Source organism: Acipenser ruthenus, chromosome 2 (genome assembly GCF_902713425.1).
Source record: "Acipenser ruthenus chromosome 2, fAciRut3.2 maternal haplotype, whole genome shotgun sequence".
Lineage (NCBI taxonomy): Eukaryota > Metazoa > Chordata > Actinopteri > Acipenseriformes > Acipenseridae > Acipenser > Acipenser ruthenus.
In genome coordinates, this window is record NC_081190.1 from 11,214,801 (window position 1) to 11,234,314 (window position 19,514).

Sequence of the window (19,514 nt, forward strand, 5' to 3'; positions counted from 1 at the left end):
TTGAATGTGATCTTTATTTTCTTAGATACATGTCTGTGTGTTTGAATGTGATCTTTATTTTCTTAGATACATGTCTGTGTGTTTGAATGTGATCTTTATTTTCTTAGATACATGTCTGTGTGTTTGAATGTGATCTTTATTTTCTTAGATACATGTCTGTGTGTTTGAATGTGATCTTTATTTTCTTAGATACATGTCTCTGTTTGAATGTGATCTTTATTTTCTTAGATACATGTCTGTGTGTTTGAATGTGATCTTTATTTTCTTAGATACATGTCTGTGTGTTTGAATGTGATCTTTATTTTCTTAGATACATGTCTGTGTGTTTAATCACTTTTTGATCACATTCCAGTTAACCAACCTTTCATTTCCTTTCCTTCTCCAGGGTCATTTCAAGCAACAGATCCCACATTGTAAAACTATCAGTGAATAGAGTAAGTAAACTCTACATTCCCTTTCAGTAACATGCATCAGTGAACATAAGGGCATTAGATTGAAATTATTGGACAGGTAGAAGCACACAGAATGATGGATCTCTTCAGGCAGGTAGTTGTTCAGTCTGGATACCTAGGTAATAAATGATGTGTGACTTCTGTTTGAGCCTTGAGGACTGCAAGCTGTTTGCAGTGATCTCAGAGCAGTCAGGGCTGTGTGGGGACACTATGCTGTTGCAGTGATCTTAGAGCAGTCAGGGCTGTGTGGAGACACTGTGCTGTTTGCAGTGATCTCAGAGCAGTCAGGGCTGTGTGGAGACACCGTGCTGTTTGCAGTGATTTCAAAGCAGTCAGGGCTGTATGGGGACACCGTGCTGTTTGCAGTGATCTCAGAGCAGTCAGGGCTGTATGGGGACACCATGTGGTGCAGTTTAATACTTTGTAAACAGCATGAGTTCACATCAGTGATTAATAGCAAGAGTTCAGTGTTTTGTACAAAGCCAGGCTTTGTAAGTATCTCACTGTAGTATTATTATTATTATTATTATTATTATTATTATTATTATTATTATTATTATTATTATTTTACACATTGCAAATATATCTGTACACTGAAGAAAACATTAGAAACTAACTACTGTACTTGGCGTCTTAATTTGACCTTAGGATTCTAAAATGATGGATAAATATGCTGAGTGATGGTTTTACATATATAATAAAGAGAGGCTGTGTAGTGAATCTTCAGAGTCCTCCCTTGAGTGAGCTGGAGGGCCAGTGGGGTTGAGGGGGTTGTTTCAAATAATCCTGATCATGAGCACTTCTAGAAGTACTGTTATGCAGGACAATAATAACTGAAAATCTAATAACTGGATTGTTCCACTAGGTCCAGACAGGATATTATAACAGAACCTCAGAGCTCAGGGATCGTAGCCAGTCAGGCTCAGGGAAGAATCTCTGACAATTCAGTAGAATCTCAATAACAGTCCAGAAAACAAGTCATAAAAATGCATTCATCATCAGTACATCCACACGCAAAAAAACCCCCAAAACAATCAGTCAATCAATCAATCAAAACCTTTACTTATCCAGACGAGTCACTGAGAACAAATTCGCTTTTACAATGACGAGCTGGCAAGAGGCTCTCAATGCCACAACACACAACATCAAACACAAGTAAAAACACAATCATAAAACATGAAACTCAGCAACAACTTAGCAGGTACAGATGTCAGTGAGCAATGAGTCGACCCTACGGCTAACAGCAACCTCAGATATAAACCGTTTTAACTTTTGTTGAAACTCATTCCAGTCAACTTGTCTTTTCTTAACTATTTTTTAGCAGTATATTTAGAACAGTAAGAAGTGCAGGGCAAGCTTATGAATATTCATGTTTAACTTCAGTTTTCCCTGAGGTTTCATTAGGAACAGAACCCTTTGCTATCTCAGCACCCTGCTGTAACTGTGAAAAAGTTGCAGCTAATTTGGTTTTCAGTCAAACACGTGTTTTTAATTGCTATAAGTATGAGTGTGAAGTCACAAGTGGTGTGATTTGAAGAGAGCCCTGCTATAAATATCAGTGAGAAGATTAACATACCCAGTCTCTTGTTTGACAGCAACTGAAGTTCATGCACACCCCACACCAGTTCCTTCTGCTCAGCAGTCCGCCCGCCAAAGAATCCAACTTCAGAGCTGCCAAAAAACTCTTTGGAAGTACCTTTGCATTCCAGTAGGTGTAACTTCCAATGTGGTGCAATGCCTTTGCGTCCAACTAACACACTTGTATTAATCATGTATTAATCAACTGCTTTCTGCACTATTACCATCATTCACAGATGTGTAAGCATGACATATGTACAGCTATGGCATCACCTAGAATTATAGGATTGAGACATTAATTAAAAAAAAAAAAAAAAGAAAAACTACATAAACATAATTTAGATATTTTATTTAACACATAATCAAAGAAACTACAAAATGATATTGCAAAAGTCTACCGGAAGCCATAATAGTAGTACAGTATTTCATGTTAGATTTTGAAAACTCCAAAGCGGTATGTAATTCAATATGATAACGTAACATTATTCAGCTGGTTTGATTCAGATGAATCAAACCAGGTCTCTGTAAGTTGCTCTGGATAAAAGCGCCTGCTAAATGACTAAATACAAAAATAAAAAAAAAGGTGATGCAAAATGTTTGGCCATAGCTGTATGTAGTATAACAAATAATAAAACATGTATTTGTATAGAAGGACCAGCTGCCTTCCATGGTTACTGATGATGAATTGGGAAATATACAGTGCTTGGACAAAGATTTGGAAACACATACCATAACAGTCAATGGGGTGTATATACTGTAGGGCCACAGTGGGCAGCTGGATTAGGTCTATCCCATCGTTACCAAAACTGGTTTGCAACTGGGAGCTGCAGCTTTTCCATTCTGCTCATACAGCTGCCCACCAACAGCTGACTACTGACTGTGAAGGGTCATGTTGGATTCACCCTGATCGCTTGTCAGCATTGCATCTCAGTGAGCTGCCAATTTAATATTTGACAAACACATTGGGTGCTGTTTTGCAAAATACATAACATACATGCTCTTCTTACTTGTGTATTTGAGTGATAAACAAGTGAACATGCATGTTCTACCCCAACATGTTGTGATTCAGTCTGAGTGCAGGCATATACAGACCTGCAGCAAACACGTGTCATTCATAAGCAGTGTAAAGCCCATAGGGGTATAGTAAAGAATATAAGAAACATGGCAAACCATGGTGCATTGATTGTAATCATAGGAAAAGCATGGCACAACTGCTAGATTAGCAAGGTAAATATTTGTTGCTACTTATGGTAGGTGCTTCTGCTTTTGTCCTTCCACTGAATAGTTCCCATGTTAAATAACACCGCTCTTAGATGACTCCTTGCATGGTCATTAAGTAGTGTCATTGATGTGATTTATTATTAATTATAATGGATGAAAGATTCTAGGAATGTAGAGATTTTTGTATTCTTTTATTTAACATAATGGATGGTGTTATTACTTTTTCAGTGGTTCACACATAGAGAACTGGCACTCAATCCTGAGGAATGGTTTAGTTGTGGCATCCAATACAAGGCTGCAGGTAATGAAACAACTATAAAGTACACGATTATATTGTATAGTAAGCCCTGTAATGTTATGGAGGGACGGCTCCCATTGCATCTTTTTTTTTGATGATTTGTGATATTCTGAAATGTGGTACTGCAGTTAATATTTGTGCAGAATAAGCATCGGCACTGAAGTGTGTACCAGTAAGGGGCTGGACAAGGAATTCCCAGAGTAAATATCTTCAAGCAAGTAGACAAGGTCACAAAGCACACAGTACATGACAAGAGCAGGAATGATGAAAGTAAGGAGTTTAATCTTTGCATCATTATAATTCTGTTTGCTTGCTGAGATACACACATGCTGTGTTGTATAACATACAGATTACCATAGCAAACAGATTTTACACATCATTTTCCCAGCAGTCTGTGGCTGAAAAGCAGGAAAATAAAATAATAATTAGTATAGAAGTACTGGCATGTGTGAAAGAGATAGAGAGATACCCAAATATGCAATATAGGAATGTTTTTAATTCATTAAAGTAAATCAAGTCTGGAGTTGGTGAAACTTATTTCAACTATTTTAGAGAGGTTAAGAAGTTTACTGTTCATTTTTCTAAAAACAGTACTAAAGGTTTTGTGAATGGGGTCCATAATATTTTTAGAAGGTAGTATAATTAAAGTCCCCTCTTGTTTTGATGTTGATGTTTTGGTCGGTCACACTTCACGTAGACTCCCCTGTTTCTCGTGCCACAGCACTAGAGCATGCTTGATGGTTAGGACTGCAGCTCTCCCACACTGATAGGGAACCCTACCTGATCACATACAACATTTCTCTGGCCTGGATCGAGTGTGAGTGTAAGTCAGGTGAGATCCCAGCCACTGTTCAACAGGAAGGAAGCCTGCTGTACAGCACTGGGGCAGGAAAATAAAGAGCTTAGGGAAACATTGAAATGCTGTTATCAGAGCATTGGTCATTGCAGTACATTAATTTGTAAGATAAATGTGTGCACGATCAACGTGAAAATGACTAATTGGAACATTACAATTTGTTTGTGTAGCTCCATGGTGCCATCTACGGTAGTGGAATATATCTCAGCCCAATGTCAAGCATTTCCTTTGGTTACTCAGGTTAGTATTATAATGCAGCACTCCACCGAGTATTGAAGAATAAGTAAAACATCGTGAGATACTAATGCATGCACAGAAATGAACCGTGCTGCGCATCAAATTTGTATTTTTGTAGTTTGTATTAATTTTCAAAACATATAAAACATGCTACAGGGTAATGTCTACACGCTGCCTTTTGGGAATAACGTGCCAATATGAAGCTGATCTACAATTGATCAAAAGTAACTGTTTTTCTAATTTTGGAAGGGGGGGTAGGGGGGGTGGGGGGTGGGTTAAGGAAAGGAAACTCTCTTCTATTTTGCAGTTTGAGTGCTCCTGACTGAACTGCGTTTAAAAGATATATTAGGTCCATTGATAGAAGCCCTTCAAAAAACATCACTACAGATCTCCTGTTTAACAAGACGACTGTGTGCTTGTTTGTTCCAGGGATGAACAAAAAGCAGCAGAAAGCAGCTTCTAAGGATGAAACTGCTTCAAACAGCAAGACCAATGCCACTCTACAGGTCAGCAGACATCACTGCATTCATACTGCTGTCTGTTTCACTTTATAACCCCTTGATTCCCAATTTATGAAAGAAAGCTGATCTAATGATCGTTTGCATGGGTTTGCAATTCAAACACAAATGCATTTGGTTGTTTTTTTTTTTTAATTATTGTTTTTGATTTTGAAAACACTGCTGTTTAGGGGCTGTGTTTCAGTAAAGCATTTAGAATTGACTTGTCCCAGTACATGGAATTCTGAATCGCTTTTGAGATTTGAGATCAAGCAGCTACTAGGAACCGGACAAGCACCTACCTACCTACCTACCTACCTACCTACCTACCTACCTACATCCCTACCCTACCTACAGCCCTACTCTACCCCACCCTACCTACACCCCTTCTCTACCCGTACCCTACCTATATCCCTACTCTACTCTACCCTACTTACATCCCTACTCTACCCTACCCTACCTACATCCCTACTCTACCCTACCTACATCCCTACCCTACCTACAGCCCTACTCTACCCCACCCTACCATACCTACATCCCTACTCTACCCTACCTATATCCCTATGCTACCCAATTCTAACCTAACTCTACCTACTACATCTCTACCCTACCTACATCACCACCCTACCCCACTCTAACCTAACTCTATCTACTACATCTCTACCCTACCTACATCCCTACTCTACCCCACCCTACCTACACCCCTTCTCTACCCGTACCCTACCTATATCCCTACTCTACTCTACCCTACTTACATCCCTACTCTACCCTACCCTACCTACATCCCTACTCTACCCTACCTACATCCCTACCCTACCTACAGCCCTACTCTACCCCACCCTACCATACCTACATCCCTACTCTACCCTACCTATATCCCTATGCTACCCAATTCTAACCTAACTCTACCTACTACATCTCTACCCTACCTACATCACCACCCTACCCCACTCTAACCTAACTCTATCTACTACATCTCTACCCTACCTACATCCCTACTCTACCCCACCCTACCCTACCTACATCCCTACTCTACCCCACCCCACCCCACCTACATCCATACCATACCCCACCCTACTCACATCCCTACCCTACCCTACCCTACCCCACCCACATCCCTACCCTATCCCACCCTACCCTACCTAGCTCTCAATATAATCTATATGTCCAGTACAACTATGCAGGTAAACATGCAGAAAGCTATAAGAAACTTGCAAGTGAATCAGGAAGACCTGAGTGAATCCCTCATTTTGTTTCAACATGTTATTGATTCCAGACACACTAAGAAAAAAAACTAAGTGCTTTAAAAAAAAATTACAATAATAATAATAATGATAATAATAAAAACCTTCTCTAAATCATTTTTTTGTGAACAGCAAATTTGATTTCGTTCATCAAACAGACTTTAATAAACAGTCCTTAACAAGACATGCCTTAAAAGGGTCCTTAAAGGTTAGTGACAGGGCCCTGTAACTCCTCCTATTGCTGCCAAAGGGTGCATTTCCTTGCAAAATAAGTTCCATTTCAATTCCCTGTTTAAAGCAAAGTACCTCCCTGCATCTAACACTCTTCACAGTACAGCTGGCAGATCCAGTGTATTACATGAAAATACATCTGTTTAATTACACTGTCCCACACCTTTTTGTTTGCGTTTTCGCAATTTCAATGGGAGAACCATTAGTTGAACACCAGTGGTCCAAGCATTCAATACTCTTCCCCTAATAAAGACATGGTTTTATAATATACCCAGTCACTACTTGCAGAAGCATGACATGATTGTGTTAAAAGGACTAGGGAGTTGACTCTGTTTGAGCTCCTTAGTTCAAATCCTCATTTAGCAAAAAAAGCTATTTTCAGATGTAGTGACACTTTATGGTGGAGCAGTGGCTTTCATTGCCATTCAGGTTTGAAGCTGAGCTGCAATTTCTTACATGACTGTTGCTTTCATCCCATCCAGTCACAGAAAAAAGGACAACAGCCACAGTTTCTGCAAAGTCGTAACTTGAAGTGCATAGCCTTATGCGAAGGTATGTTTGTGAACAGTCTTTTTTTTTTTAATTGTATTTGTAAAGGCACTGAATATTATACAAACCTAACTGAATATATTGTTGCATTGATTTTCATGCAGTTATTACTTCTCCTGATCTGCACAAGCACGGGGATATCTGGGTAGTTCCGAACACAGATCACGTCTGTACACGATTTTTCTTTGTGTAAGTACAGCTATATTACTGCAGTTTATTCATCTTTTTCATGACAGAATAATCAGGATTCTGTAGGTCATTTCACTGCAAGGTGAACTCCAGTAATGCCTCTAGTGTTTAGAATCACACTTGTCATTCATACTAATCTAGATGTGTAGAAGTTGACAGAGAAGGTTATTGATTTGAGTTTATTTATATAAAAACATGTACTAGGATAGACAGACCAGGACTGAAGGGATGTCCATTAGCTGTTGGAAAGTATTCTGATAGGAAATACTGGCCCACCGTATGACCTCTTTGAGTGGAGTATATAACGTTTCTGGGTGGCGTTGGGAGTGTTTGTAGGTAACACGGAACAGTGGAGAGATCGTGATCATTAAAATATGGGGGTATTAAGACTGTGACATTAAGGCAGGGTAGTTGGACCAGGTTTAGATCATGTTGTGTGCCAGATTAGTGACCCAATGAATAAAAAATATAAAACATTCCGGATTGTTATCCAGAACTTCATAAGTAGAGGATAAACAACAAATCTACCCTTTCTAAACTGACGAGATTCACTTGAACTGTACACATAAACCCAGCAATGGATGACTGTCTGTTAACTGCCCTTTCTTCGTGTTGCAGGTATGAAGATGGCCAGGTGGGAGACACAAGCATAAACACACAGGACCCCAGCATCCACAAGGAGATACTCCGAGTTATAGGCAACCAGACCGCTACTGGATAAGAAGCTGCAGGATATTATTATTGATGATGCTGCCTGAAAACACATAATTCAAAACCCTAATCCTAATGACAAACACACAGGACCCCAGCATCCACAAGGAGATGTTCCGAGTTATAGGCAACCAGACCGCTACTGGATAAGGAGCTGCAGGATATTATTATTGATTATGCTGCCTGAAAACACACAATCCACTCGCTCTCAAAGCTGGATTTTGAGCTAAAATGAGTGCATTGATCCTATTTTTAACACACAACTAACTCACTATTGAACATTTAAAATATGTTTTAAAAAGAAAACATACACAAGAGCTACACTGTTTCTATCCCAAGAGGTATTTCATTTGAAATGATTGCTCATTGTTATCTAGACAATAACATGTTGCTTCAAAGTTTATAAACACAATGACTATTCATCACTAGCCAGGGCTTGCCAATCTGAGGAAATATTAGCTACTTTTCTCAATATTTTTTAGCTAACTTTGAATTTGAACTGTGTTTTTTTTTTTTCTGATTTTGAACATATAAATGTAGTCGTTTGGATTTACAGGCTGAGTTTCTCTGCAGGAAAATGTTCCTCTTTCCTTCGTAACAAGGTGCCCAATACCAGACCTTCCTGTTCACTTTGTAAGGCTTGTGCATTTTTAAATTACAACAGAGTACTTGTCATGATCCTAAAGGTGTGAATATGCGCTTCATTTGTAATTACCATTAATGCTACATAGTATCTAAACCACAGAACTTATTACAAAATTACTTTTTAGCAAACTCCGTGCATTCCATTATCAGAATTCCTAATGGAACACTTCTTAACTTGCACACCTACAGTAATAGAAGAACCAGATACACAACAAGCACACTGAGATCCGGGTTCCATTCCAGTCTCAAACACCCGTGGAAAACCAGTTCTAGTGGCCTACCTCTTCGTGAATACATTTCCACCCTCTCCACTTTCCGAAATAAAATACCAACACAGTAATTTGGGACTATTGGTGTTGTACAGGTGCCAAATGGCTGCCATTGTCAATCCTAAAGGTGCTCGGTGATTCAGTTGCTAGTTTGAATATGTCTTACTGAGCAATGAACACATTTGTTTCCTGCTGGTAAACAGACCTTATCTCTGTATTGTCAAATGCAGCTTTCGGGTAACATTCTAAATTGTTAATTTTTTTTATTTAATTTTACTGAAACCAGTGTTTGGGACATATTTTGTTAAAATAATAATAATCAGTTATGTCATGTCAATACAGGGTTAAAATGTGCGTTACTGCTTTCCTTTGATTTATTTATTTTTTACACAATCCTAAACATCCAGCACTCATTGGACCATTTTAAAAGTAAACATCGTGTTTACTCTTTTACTGTTAATAATAATAACAATAATAATTAGCTTTAAAATTAAACTTTATAAAGCCATTCATCCTGTCTGCTTTAGATTTTTTTTTTTTTTTTTTTTTTTTTAAACCTGCCATGCTTTGTACCAGCATTTATTTTATATTTAGTGTTTGCATTTAGGCAAAAGCAGAGCCGGCTGTGAAATGAATGTCTCTGCACTGCTGCACAGCAGCTCTCGTGCTGTGCATGGCTCAGACAGACTGCTGGGTGTCAGTTCAAACCAGGGCACATCCACATATTGAATTAGGAGCTGGGTGGGAAAGCATTTCTAATTGATTAGTAAAACATGTCTGAAGCTGCTTCTTTCTGTACTTTGGTCTCTTCAATGGGAAAACTATTGATGGTTTGAATTTTTAAATAGAACTTTTGTCCTGCCTAAGGATTATTTTTCTATTTTCAAACACTATACTGTATATAAAATATCTAATATTGTTTACCAGATGCACCTCACAACATTCGCCTTCTAGATGGCTGGGCGTGTGTGTACAATTCTGATTTAATAACCAACATGTTAAACTATGTTAAAATAATTCTGAAAAGAGGATCGACTCTTTAAATGTGAAAGTAATTGACCAGGCATGTACAGTGATGAAAGATCTTTTAATGAGAAATGGAATACAATTGTTTATTTGTTAAAAGGAGGAATGTGTTCACTAAACAGACCTACTCTACCCCGCCCCACCCCCTAAAAAAAAAAGTTTTAATACAAATCTGTCCTCTTATCAGAAAGGTAATAATTCTAAAAAATGACCATTACTTTCTGCATCCTACTGTTCCATGTTCTGTGCTTGAATAAAAAACAAAGCAAATGGTTCCTAGTGTTAAAGTCACATATGCACACGTGCAACTTACATACATATTAAGTTACATATCTTAAAGGAAAAAATACAAATACACTTGTGTTTAAAAATTAGGAATGAAAGAAACCCTACACACAGAAATAACAAAAGGGTGATCACATTTTTATGCCAGAATGTGCTTTGGCCAAATCTTGGGCTAGGCTGAAACAAACCAGTCCCACGTTCAGCAGGATATACCCTGGTTTAGGCTGCCATCGTCCACATTGCAAAGCTAGTCCACTTTACTTTTTTCTTTAATCAAACTTTTCAAAACATTTGTTTTATTTAACAATATTTCTGCACTAATTATATAATATAAAGAACTGCTATTTAGCCTTCGGTGCCTTAGAAGCAGAGCAATGGCAATGTATGACAGGACTGTAGATAATGTAAATACTGCCACAAAACACGCAGGTCAAATATTTTCTGTATTCAGTTTTTACAGCTTTTGCTTTCTTTTGCAAACAAATCAGCTTTTTCTGGCATTTTACTAGTGATGAAAATAGTAGCTTCTGTAAATGTTTACTTTCAATAAATTCAGATTTGGTTAAGAACTATGTGGGTCTATGCATCTTACTGAAACCTTCGCATATGAGCCTTTGTCACATTCAGTATCACATGTTCATCATGGGAGAAAATGCCTTATTTAGCAAGCAACACGATTCTATTTTAAGACCCCCTTTGATGTCAAAAGATGAATTCTCCCACACTGCAGCAGAAAACATCTAGCTGAATGCAAGACTTTAATTACTGCAGTACTTCAGGAGAAATATGTTCCTGATTGACGCGGAATGTTTTGTTTCCATAAATGTCTTGCTGATGATACAAAATATGTGCAGCAGCAGGGCATGGAGGCATAGTTATCTTTACCGCAGGATTTCATTTTTAATACAGCACTGACGACACTGATAAAGCAACATTCATACTGACAAAATCATTTAAATGTGTAAAAGACATTTTTAAAAAGCTTAGTGTTCATTATACACACGTGTCATAAGTGAAAAAGATACGGGAGCTATTTAAATCTCTGCACTATTTTTTGTATTCCTTAAAAAGGCTACATGCATCTTTCTCTTGATATCTGTCTAATGAGAAACCCTGAATGAAGCTGCAGGGTCCACTTGCCCATACATTCTTGTAACTTTCCCCAAGGACCAACAAATAGCAACACTTTCACATTTCATTTTTAAAGACAATAAGCGCCTTGACTCTGCACAGTAAATATCATTCTATAATAGCTTTCCAACCAGCTACAATTTAGCAAATACATTAGAGCATGTCTACAGTAGTTACTGCATTTCTGAAATAAATGCTTTGTTTCTGGTGTTCAGTAAATCCCTTTTGCTTTTAGTTCGTCCTGAACTCGTCTGAGATAATCTGGATCTGGATATCCATACCTATAACAAAAAATGCATTTCATTTTAATGGAGATTCTCCTGATGTTTTTTTTTTTTATACAAAGTGTAATTCCTGTGAAACATTATGAACATTTTAGTACATTTTTCAAAAAGATTTCTTTGTTGTCCATAGAAGCAGCCAGTGTGTGTACCGGAATGTTGGAGAGAGACGAGTTCAAACCACAATAGAAGACAAGGGAAGAAGGCTACATACTGTGGGTTAATACCTGTGGGTCACTGTCATTTAGGAACTTCACGCAAGACACTCACATAAATAATCTAATGACCATAACAAGAAGGAACCCTGGAAAATAGCATTTTAAAAAGATTACCGTTAAATAAACGGTTGTAAAAATCTCCAGATTAAAATCTTTATTTTCACTCCATGCTATGCAGGTGCAGAGCGTTTCTCATATTAAACTACAACCTTGTGGACGTCTTTTTAAAGGCTCTCTATACTGTATGTACAGGTTTTGTATTTTACAGAAGGAGAGTAGTATATGTATACAGTGTTTTCATTCTCATATGCATGTAGAGCTTGTACTATATCATGCATTAGAGTACCATCTAGGCAGCTCCAAGTGGTACTGCAACATTCCACTGCTCAAGATGTCATTCTTCAAAGGGTGCATCACGAATATATAGAGGATGCTGCATGATCGTTCATTTCAAAGAGTGCATCATTATACAGAGGATGCTGAATGACAAAGGGTACATCATTATATAGAGGATACTGCATGACCGTTCATTTCAAAGGGTGCATCATTATATAGAGGATACTGCATGATCATTCATTTCAAAGGGTGCATCATGAGTAAATAGAGGATGCTGAATGATCGTTCATTTCAAAGGGTGCGTCATGAATATATAGAGGATGCTGCATGAGCGTTCATTTCAAAGGGTGCATCATTATATAGAGGATGCTGAATGACAAAGGGTACATCATTATATAGAGGATGCTGCATGATCATTCATTTCAAAGGGTGCATCATGAGTAAATAGAGGATGCTGAATGATCGTTCATTTCAAAGGGTGCGTCATGAATATATAGAGGATGCTGCATGAGCATTCATTTCAAAGGGTGCATCATTATATAGAGGATGCTGAATGACAAAGGGTACATCATTATATAGAGGATGCTGCATGATCATTCATTTCAAAGGGTGCATCATGAGTAAATAGAGGATGCTGAATGATCGTTCATTTCAAAGGGTGCGTCATGAATATATAGAGGATGCTGCATGATCATTCATTTCAAAGGGTGCATCATTATATAGAGGATGCTGAATGACAAAGGGGACATCATTATATAGAGGATGCTGCATGATCATTCATTTCAAAGGGTGCATCATTATATAGAGGATGCTGAATGACAAAGGGTACATCATTATATAGAGGATACTGCATGATCGTTCATTTCAAAGGGTACATCATTATATAGAGGATGCTGAATGACAAAGGGTACATCATTATATAGAGGATGCTGCATGATCATTCATTTCAAAGGGTGAGTCATGAATATATAGAGGATGCTGCATGATCATTCATTTCAAAGGGTGAGTCATGAATATATAGAGGATGCTGCATGATCGTTCATTTCAAAGGGTACATCATTATATAGAGGATGCTGCATGATCATTCATTTCAAAGGGTGAGTCATGAATATATAGAGGATGCTGCATGATCATTCATTTCAAAGGGTGAGTCATGAATATATAGAGGATGCTGCATGATCGTTCATTTCAAAGGGTACATCATTATATAGAGGATGCTGCATGATCATTCATTTCAAAGGGTGCATCATTATATAGAGGATGCTGCATGATCATTCATTTCAAAGGGTACATCATTATATAGAGGATGCTGAATGACAAAGGGTACATCATTATATAGAGGATGCTGCATGATCATTCATTTCAAAGGGTGAGTCATGAATATATAGAGGATGCTGCATGATCATTCATTTCAAAGGGTGAGTCATGAATATATAGAGGATGCTGCATGATCGTTCATTTCAAAGGGTACATCATTATATAGAGGATGCTGCATGATCATTCATTTCAAAGGGTGCATCATTATATAGAGGATGCTGCATGATCGTTCATTTCAAAGGGTACATCATTATATAGAGGATGCTGCATGATCATTCATTTCAAAGGGTACATCATTATATAGAGGATGCTGAATGACAAAGGGTACATCATTATATAGAGGATGCTGCATGATCATTCATTTCAAAGGGTGCATCATGAGTAAATAGAGGATGCTGAATGATCGTTCATTTCAAAGGGTGCGTCATGAATATATAGAGGATGCTGCATGAGCATTCATTTCAAAGGGTGCATCATTATATAGAGGATGCTGAATGACAAAGGGTACATCATTATATAGAGGATGCTGCATGATCATTCATTTCAAAGGGTGCATCATGAGTAAATAGAGGATGCTGAATGATCGTTCATTTCAAAGGGTGCGTCATGAATATATAGAGGATGCTGCATGATCATTCATTTCAAAGGGTGCATCATTATATAGAGGATGCAGAATGACAAAGGGGACATCATTATATAGAGGATGCTGCATGATCATTCATTTCAAAGGGTGCATCATTATATAGAGGATGCTGAATGACAAAGGGTACATCATTATATAGAGGATACTGCATGATCGTTCATTTCAAAGGGTACATCATTATATAGAGGATGCTGAATGACAAAGGGTACATCATTATATAGAGGATGCTGCATGATCATTCATTTCAAAGGGTGAGTCATGAATATATAGAGGATGCTGCATGATCATTCATTTCAAAGGGTGAGTCATGAATATATAGAGGATGCTGCATGATCGTTCATTTCAAAGGGTACATCATTATATAGAGGATGCTGCATGATCGTTCATTTCAAAGGGTGAGTCATGAATATATAGAGGATGCTGCATGATCGTTCATTTCAAAGGGTACATCATTATATAGAGGATGCTGCATGATCATTCATTTCAAAGGGTGAGTCATGAATATATAGAGGATGCTGCATGATCATTCATTTCAAAGGGTGCATCATTATATAGAGGATGCTGCATGATCATTCATTTCAAAGGGTGAGTCATGAATATATAGAGGATGCTGCATGATCATTCATTTCAAAGGGTGAGTCATGAATATATAGAGGATGCTGCATGATCGTTCATTTCAAAGGGTACATCATTATATAGAGGATGCTGCATGATCGTTCATTTCAAAGGGTGAGTCATGAATATATAGAGGATGCTGCATGATCGTTCATTTCAAAGGGTACATCATTATATAGAGGATGCTGCATGATCATTCATTTCAAAGGGTGAGTCATGAATATATAGAGGATGCTGCATGATCATTCATTTCAAAGGGTGCATCATTATATAGAGGATGCTGCATGATCATTCATTTCAAAGGGTGAGTCATGAATATATAGAGGATGCTGCATGATCATTCATTTCAAAGGGTGCATCATTATATATAGAGGATGCTGAATGATCGTTCATTTCAAAGGGTGCATCACGAATATATAGAGGATGCTGCATGATCATTCATTTCAAAGGGTGCATCATTATATAGAGGATGCTGCATGATCATTCATTTCAAAGGGTGAGTCATGAATATATAGAGGATGCTGCATGATCATTCATTTCAAAGGGTGCATCATTATATATAGAGGATGCTGAATGATCGTTCATTTCAAAGGGTGCATCACGAATATATAGAGGATGCTGCATGATCGTTCATTTCAAAGGGTACATCATTATATAGAGGATGCTGCATGATCATTCATTTCAAAGGGTGCATCATTATATAGAGGATGCTGCATGATCATTCATTTCAAAGGGTACATCATTATATAGAGGATGCTGAATGACAAAGGGTACATCATTATATAGAGGATGCTGCATGATCATTCATTTCAAAGGGTGAGTCATGAATATATAGAGGATGCTGCATGATCATTCATTTCAAAGGGTGAGTCATGAATATATAGAGGATGCTGCATGATCGTTCATTTCAAAGGGTACATCATTATATAGAGGATGCTGCATGATCATTCATTTCAAAGGGTGCATCATTATATAGAGGATGCTGCATGATCATTCATTTCAAAGGGTGCATCATGAGTAAATAGAGGATGCTGAATGATCGTTCATTTCAAAGGGTGCGTCATGAATATATAGAGGATGCTGCATGATCATTCATTTCAAAGGGTGCATCATTATATAGAGGATGCTGAATGACAAAGGGTACATCATTATATAGAGGATGCTGCATGATCATTCATTTCAAAGGTTGCATCATGAGTAAATAGAGGATGCTGAATGATCGTTCATTTCAAAGGGTGCGTCATGAATATATAGAGGATGCTGCATGATCATTCATTTCAAAGGGTGCATCATGAGTATATAGAGTATGCTGCATGATCATTCCTGGTGTAGAGTTTTTATTCCCCGCAGGATGTCTCAGTTTTATGGAAGAACATCCTCCTAAGGGAAATATAAACCGTACGCCACGAACGGTCATTCAGAATTCTGTTTATACTGCATATATTTTTTTTAAATAAATAGCAATACAACTTCTTAATTTTTTTTTATTAAATTAATGAATTCAGAGGTTATTTTCAATTTAATTTTCAACAGACTATGCTTCGACACAAATTAATTTCGAACCGTTTATGGCCTCTTCACAACCGTCTTTTTAGATAGAGCCTTGTCTCAGTCTGTTAATGTGTAGCCCCTGTTGTTTCCCACCGTTACCGGTGTTAATAAAGGGGCTACAGGCTGTTCGGATAAGTCAGATGCAGGCAGATCAGCAGCTGGCATTTCTTGACTAAACTCAAAACAACAATAGAAATTATTCCAGACATTTTAAAGTTGTTATAAATCCTGTATCGGTGGCAGTATTGTTTGAATTAGCGAAGAACGTCTCTGTCCTGAATTTCAGCAGCAAAGCATTGCAATGGAAGCAAAGACACATTGGAAACTAGTCCCGGTAAGTGGGCTATTCCATTCGAGTGGGATAACAAACTGTACACCCACACTTGTGGTATAAGAAACTGCATTTAACTTGTGAGTTAAGGGGTTGTGACTAGGGTCCATCGTGTACTTATTTAACAAAATAAACCTTGACTCGACTCACCTTGTTGGTCCGCCATGTGTGCTGGTTTTGTGGTGGATATCGTTCCATGTGACCACATCGCTCATGCCAGTAGTGGAGGAGGTTCCAATGGTAAAGATGAGCTGCTGATCAAAGGCTCGCCTCAGAAGGGCAAGGACCTTTCTGCCCAGTGCTGAGTCTGGAAGATAAGCTGTGCGGGATGCACCCCAATACCGTTGGCCAGGACTGGGATGCTCATCCTAATAATCCGCAATTAAATGAGAAAGTTGTGAATTGGTCAGAATTTAAAGTAAAATAGAGGTGTTGCAACACGTGTGAGTGTGTGAAAAGGAAAGTGTGCACTTACCCCCTGGACTCCACTGGGTATATCATACTTTATTACAAGAGTGCCATGCTTCTCATACCCAGGGAGAGATACACTGGACTGGGAGATGGACATCGTGCCATTCCTCGGCTGTGTTCCTTTCACCTCTCCATAAAGGACCCCACAGACAGGGCAGGCAGGTTTATTATCAAAAGCACTCTTCAAGCAGCCTCTACAAAATGAATGCTGACAGCGTGCCAATGTCTCTCTCTCGGTTTCTTTAATTTCATCCAAACAAATTGGACAAGCCTCTTCTTTGGCTTTGTGTTGCTCTTTCACTGGTGATGAACTTGATGCCTTATTCCTGGACTGCCTGCTACCTTTACTGGTGCCGTCCACGTCAGAGGTGTTTGAATGATGGTTTCCCACATGTTTGCCTGGATTATGAGTTGATATGATCTGTTCCGCTCTCATCACATCAAGGTAGTTGCCAGTCAGCTTAAGAGAACCCCCTTCTGTGCCGATCACCATCCTGGGGAGCTCTTCCTCAAGAATATCTCTAAACCGTGTAACAGAACTGGGTGCTTTAATCGGCAACGTCTTTACCTGCAGGTTTGTTGCAATCTTCTGATAAAAGGTTATAAATCTTTCTCTTGCTTTGGAACACTCTGGACCTGGTGTGGATTTAATGGAAATGAAATCCACAATGTATCCTTGCCTTGTGCAGTTCCTAGTTATTGAAACCATGTTCGCTCGTACTTTGTCCAGTTCTTTGGAGTATTTCTCATCAATGTATTTCATGACCGTTCTGTCGACTTTCACTGGCTCTGTCCTTGTAGGGTAGAGGGGACCCCGGTTATCCGAGTTCAGAAGGTGGGCGGCAGGACAGGATTTCAACGACTGCAGCTTCAAAAAAACATTTTCAATTTCATGAAACGAGCCTGTGATTTCTAAATGTCTGTTATGTTTCGTTACATTTCTTCCCAACAACATGTGGCACACTTCATCTTCATCCTGGAATTTGTTTAAGTCAATAGTCATGGTGACATCTGTAAATATCTGAAGAAAAATATGTATTTAAAGTTAATGGGGGGGAATGCTACACACTGGCTTGTTGTGTTTGATTAGTGAGCGAAACAGTTACAGTAACATTAAAAAGAAACTTAGTAATACAATTAGTCATTGGTTCATAAGAAGGAAGTCAAGACTCTGGTTGTCAGAGCAACCACCCTTGGCAGGTGGAGGCACCAACAAACCCAAACGCATCAACTGTTAATGTGCCCACAGCTCCACTAGTACAGGGTCCCAACCTGAGACATAGCATCTTCAAAATCCCAACCTGAATTTATAAGTGCACTACCCTGTATAGTATAACATATACTTATAACGGTGCAACCGGGGGACGACGACGACTTTGAGTACGAAAAATAAAGATCAAAGATAACAATATAACCGGCTTTGCATTAATGCTACGATAGATACTGTATAAAGAAATAACGAAAACAAATGCTGCCCTTTTGAAGTGCACAATTAGCACACCTTGCAAAATACAACATCCAAGTTATGTTTCTTACTTTACATCTAAAAAAAGGAAAACGACAAGCAAGCTAAAAATCATAAAGTAAACAACATTAAGGAAGGTACTTGCATTGACAAAGAGGGAGCGCCCCAGCGGACCCCTGTGTAGATGAGGAGGTATTCGCATGAAAAGAAACATTATCAGTACCTGCAGTAACTGTATTGACAATTGTACTCCTATAGAGACACGTTCACTTGAGAAAACGATTACATTTATAACATTTAACAACACAAATCAAGGTCCTGTAAAATGCATCTACTGTACATTTACTAACTATCATCGATCATATACGAAGTGTTCAGCAAAAGTTTTTTAAAGAAACTTCTGAATATTTAATTTCGTAAGAAACAGAACGCGCGTTAATGTATTCTAAAACACACATACCTCGCTACTGCGGGACATGACGCAGCCGTATCTTCTGTATGATAAAAACAACTGCCAATGTCTTTGTAACCATGCAGAATTCAACACAAACAAATCTGCACAAACAATCACGTTCTCTTTCAAATTGACTGCTGCTATGGGACGGAGCTTGCTAGTCTCATTGGGTGCATAGACCCGCACACTCACTCTGTGCATGTGATTGGCGGTTCGGCAGACACACCGACCTCCGTCTCTAGCTCTGTGGTTAACTCAGACGCCAGTCACTCATTTTCCGCCTTCACAACAGGTTCGGTTGAAGAAAACCCATATAAAGTAGGTCCTGCCTTTTACGGTTTTGGTTTCGCTTTTATTGTCAGCCGCTGGGGATTATTTTTTTTTAAACCAACCAACCCAAGTGCTTGGATTTG

General features: G+C 38.4%; 2 protein-coding genes across 3 annotated transcripts in view; one reads left to right on the plus strand and one right to left on the minus strand.

Moving 5' to 3' along the window:
• The window catches only part of LOC117403841 (protein mono-ADP-ribosyltransferase PARP8-like), a 58,584-nt gene extending 47,726 nt beyond the window's left edge, over positions 1 to 10,858 (plus strand). For both annotated transcript variants that reach the window (XM_058989337.1, XM_058989342.1), the window contains exons 19-26: positions 386 to 434; positions 2,048 to 2,160; positions 3,480 to 3,552; positions 4,576 to 4,645; positions 5,072 to 5,148; positions 7,097 to 7,166; positions 7,268 to 7,352; positions 7,971 to 10,858. In XM_058989337.1, coding sequence (XP_058845320.1) covers positions 386 to 434; positions 2,048 to 2,160; positions 3,480 to 3,552; positions 4,576 to 4,645; positions 5,072 to 5,148; positions 7,097 to 7,166; positions 7,268 to 7,352; positions 7,971 to 8,073 — 640 coding nt within the window. In that variant the 3' untranslated portion in view covers positions 8,074 to 10,858. The remainder of the gene's footprint in view (positions 1 to 385; positions 435 to 2,047; positions 2,161 to 3,479; positions 3,553 to 4,575; positions 4,646 to 5,071; positions 5,149 to 7,096; positions 7,167 to 7,267; positions 7,353 to 7,970) is intronic.
• LOC117403486 (E3 ubiquitin-protein ligase DTX3L-like) lies at positions 7,971 to 19,272 on the minus strand. Its single transcript, XM_034005620.3, has 4 exons — positions 19,108 to 19,272; positions 17,187 to 18,203; positions 16,862 to 17,079; positions 7,971 to 11,700 (listed from the first exon to the last, which is right to left on the minus strand). The coding sequence occupies exons 1-4, from the start codon at positions 19,123 to 19,125 to the stop codon at positions 11,631 to 11,633; spliced, it is 1,323 nt and encodes a 440-aa protein (XP_033861511.3). The 5' UTR covers positions 19,126 to 19,272; the 3' UTR covers positions 7,971 to 11,630.
• Between the last annotated feature and the right edge of the window lie 242 nt (positions 19,273 to 19,514).

Coding starts and splice junctions, on each gene's coding strand:
- LOC117403486 (XM_034005620.3), bottom strand. Junction 17,080..17,186: donor TACCCAGTGGAGTCCAGGGG/GTAAGTGCACAC, acceptor GCGGATTATTAG/GATGAGCATCCCAGTCCTGG. Junction 11,701..16,861: donor ACACATGGCGGACCAACAAG/GTGAGTCGAGTC, acceptor TTTTTGTTATAG/GTATGGATATCCAGATCCAG.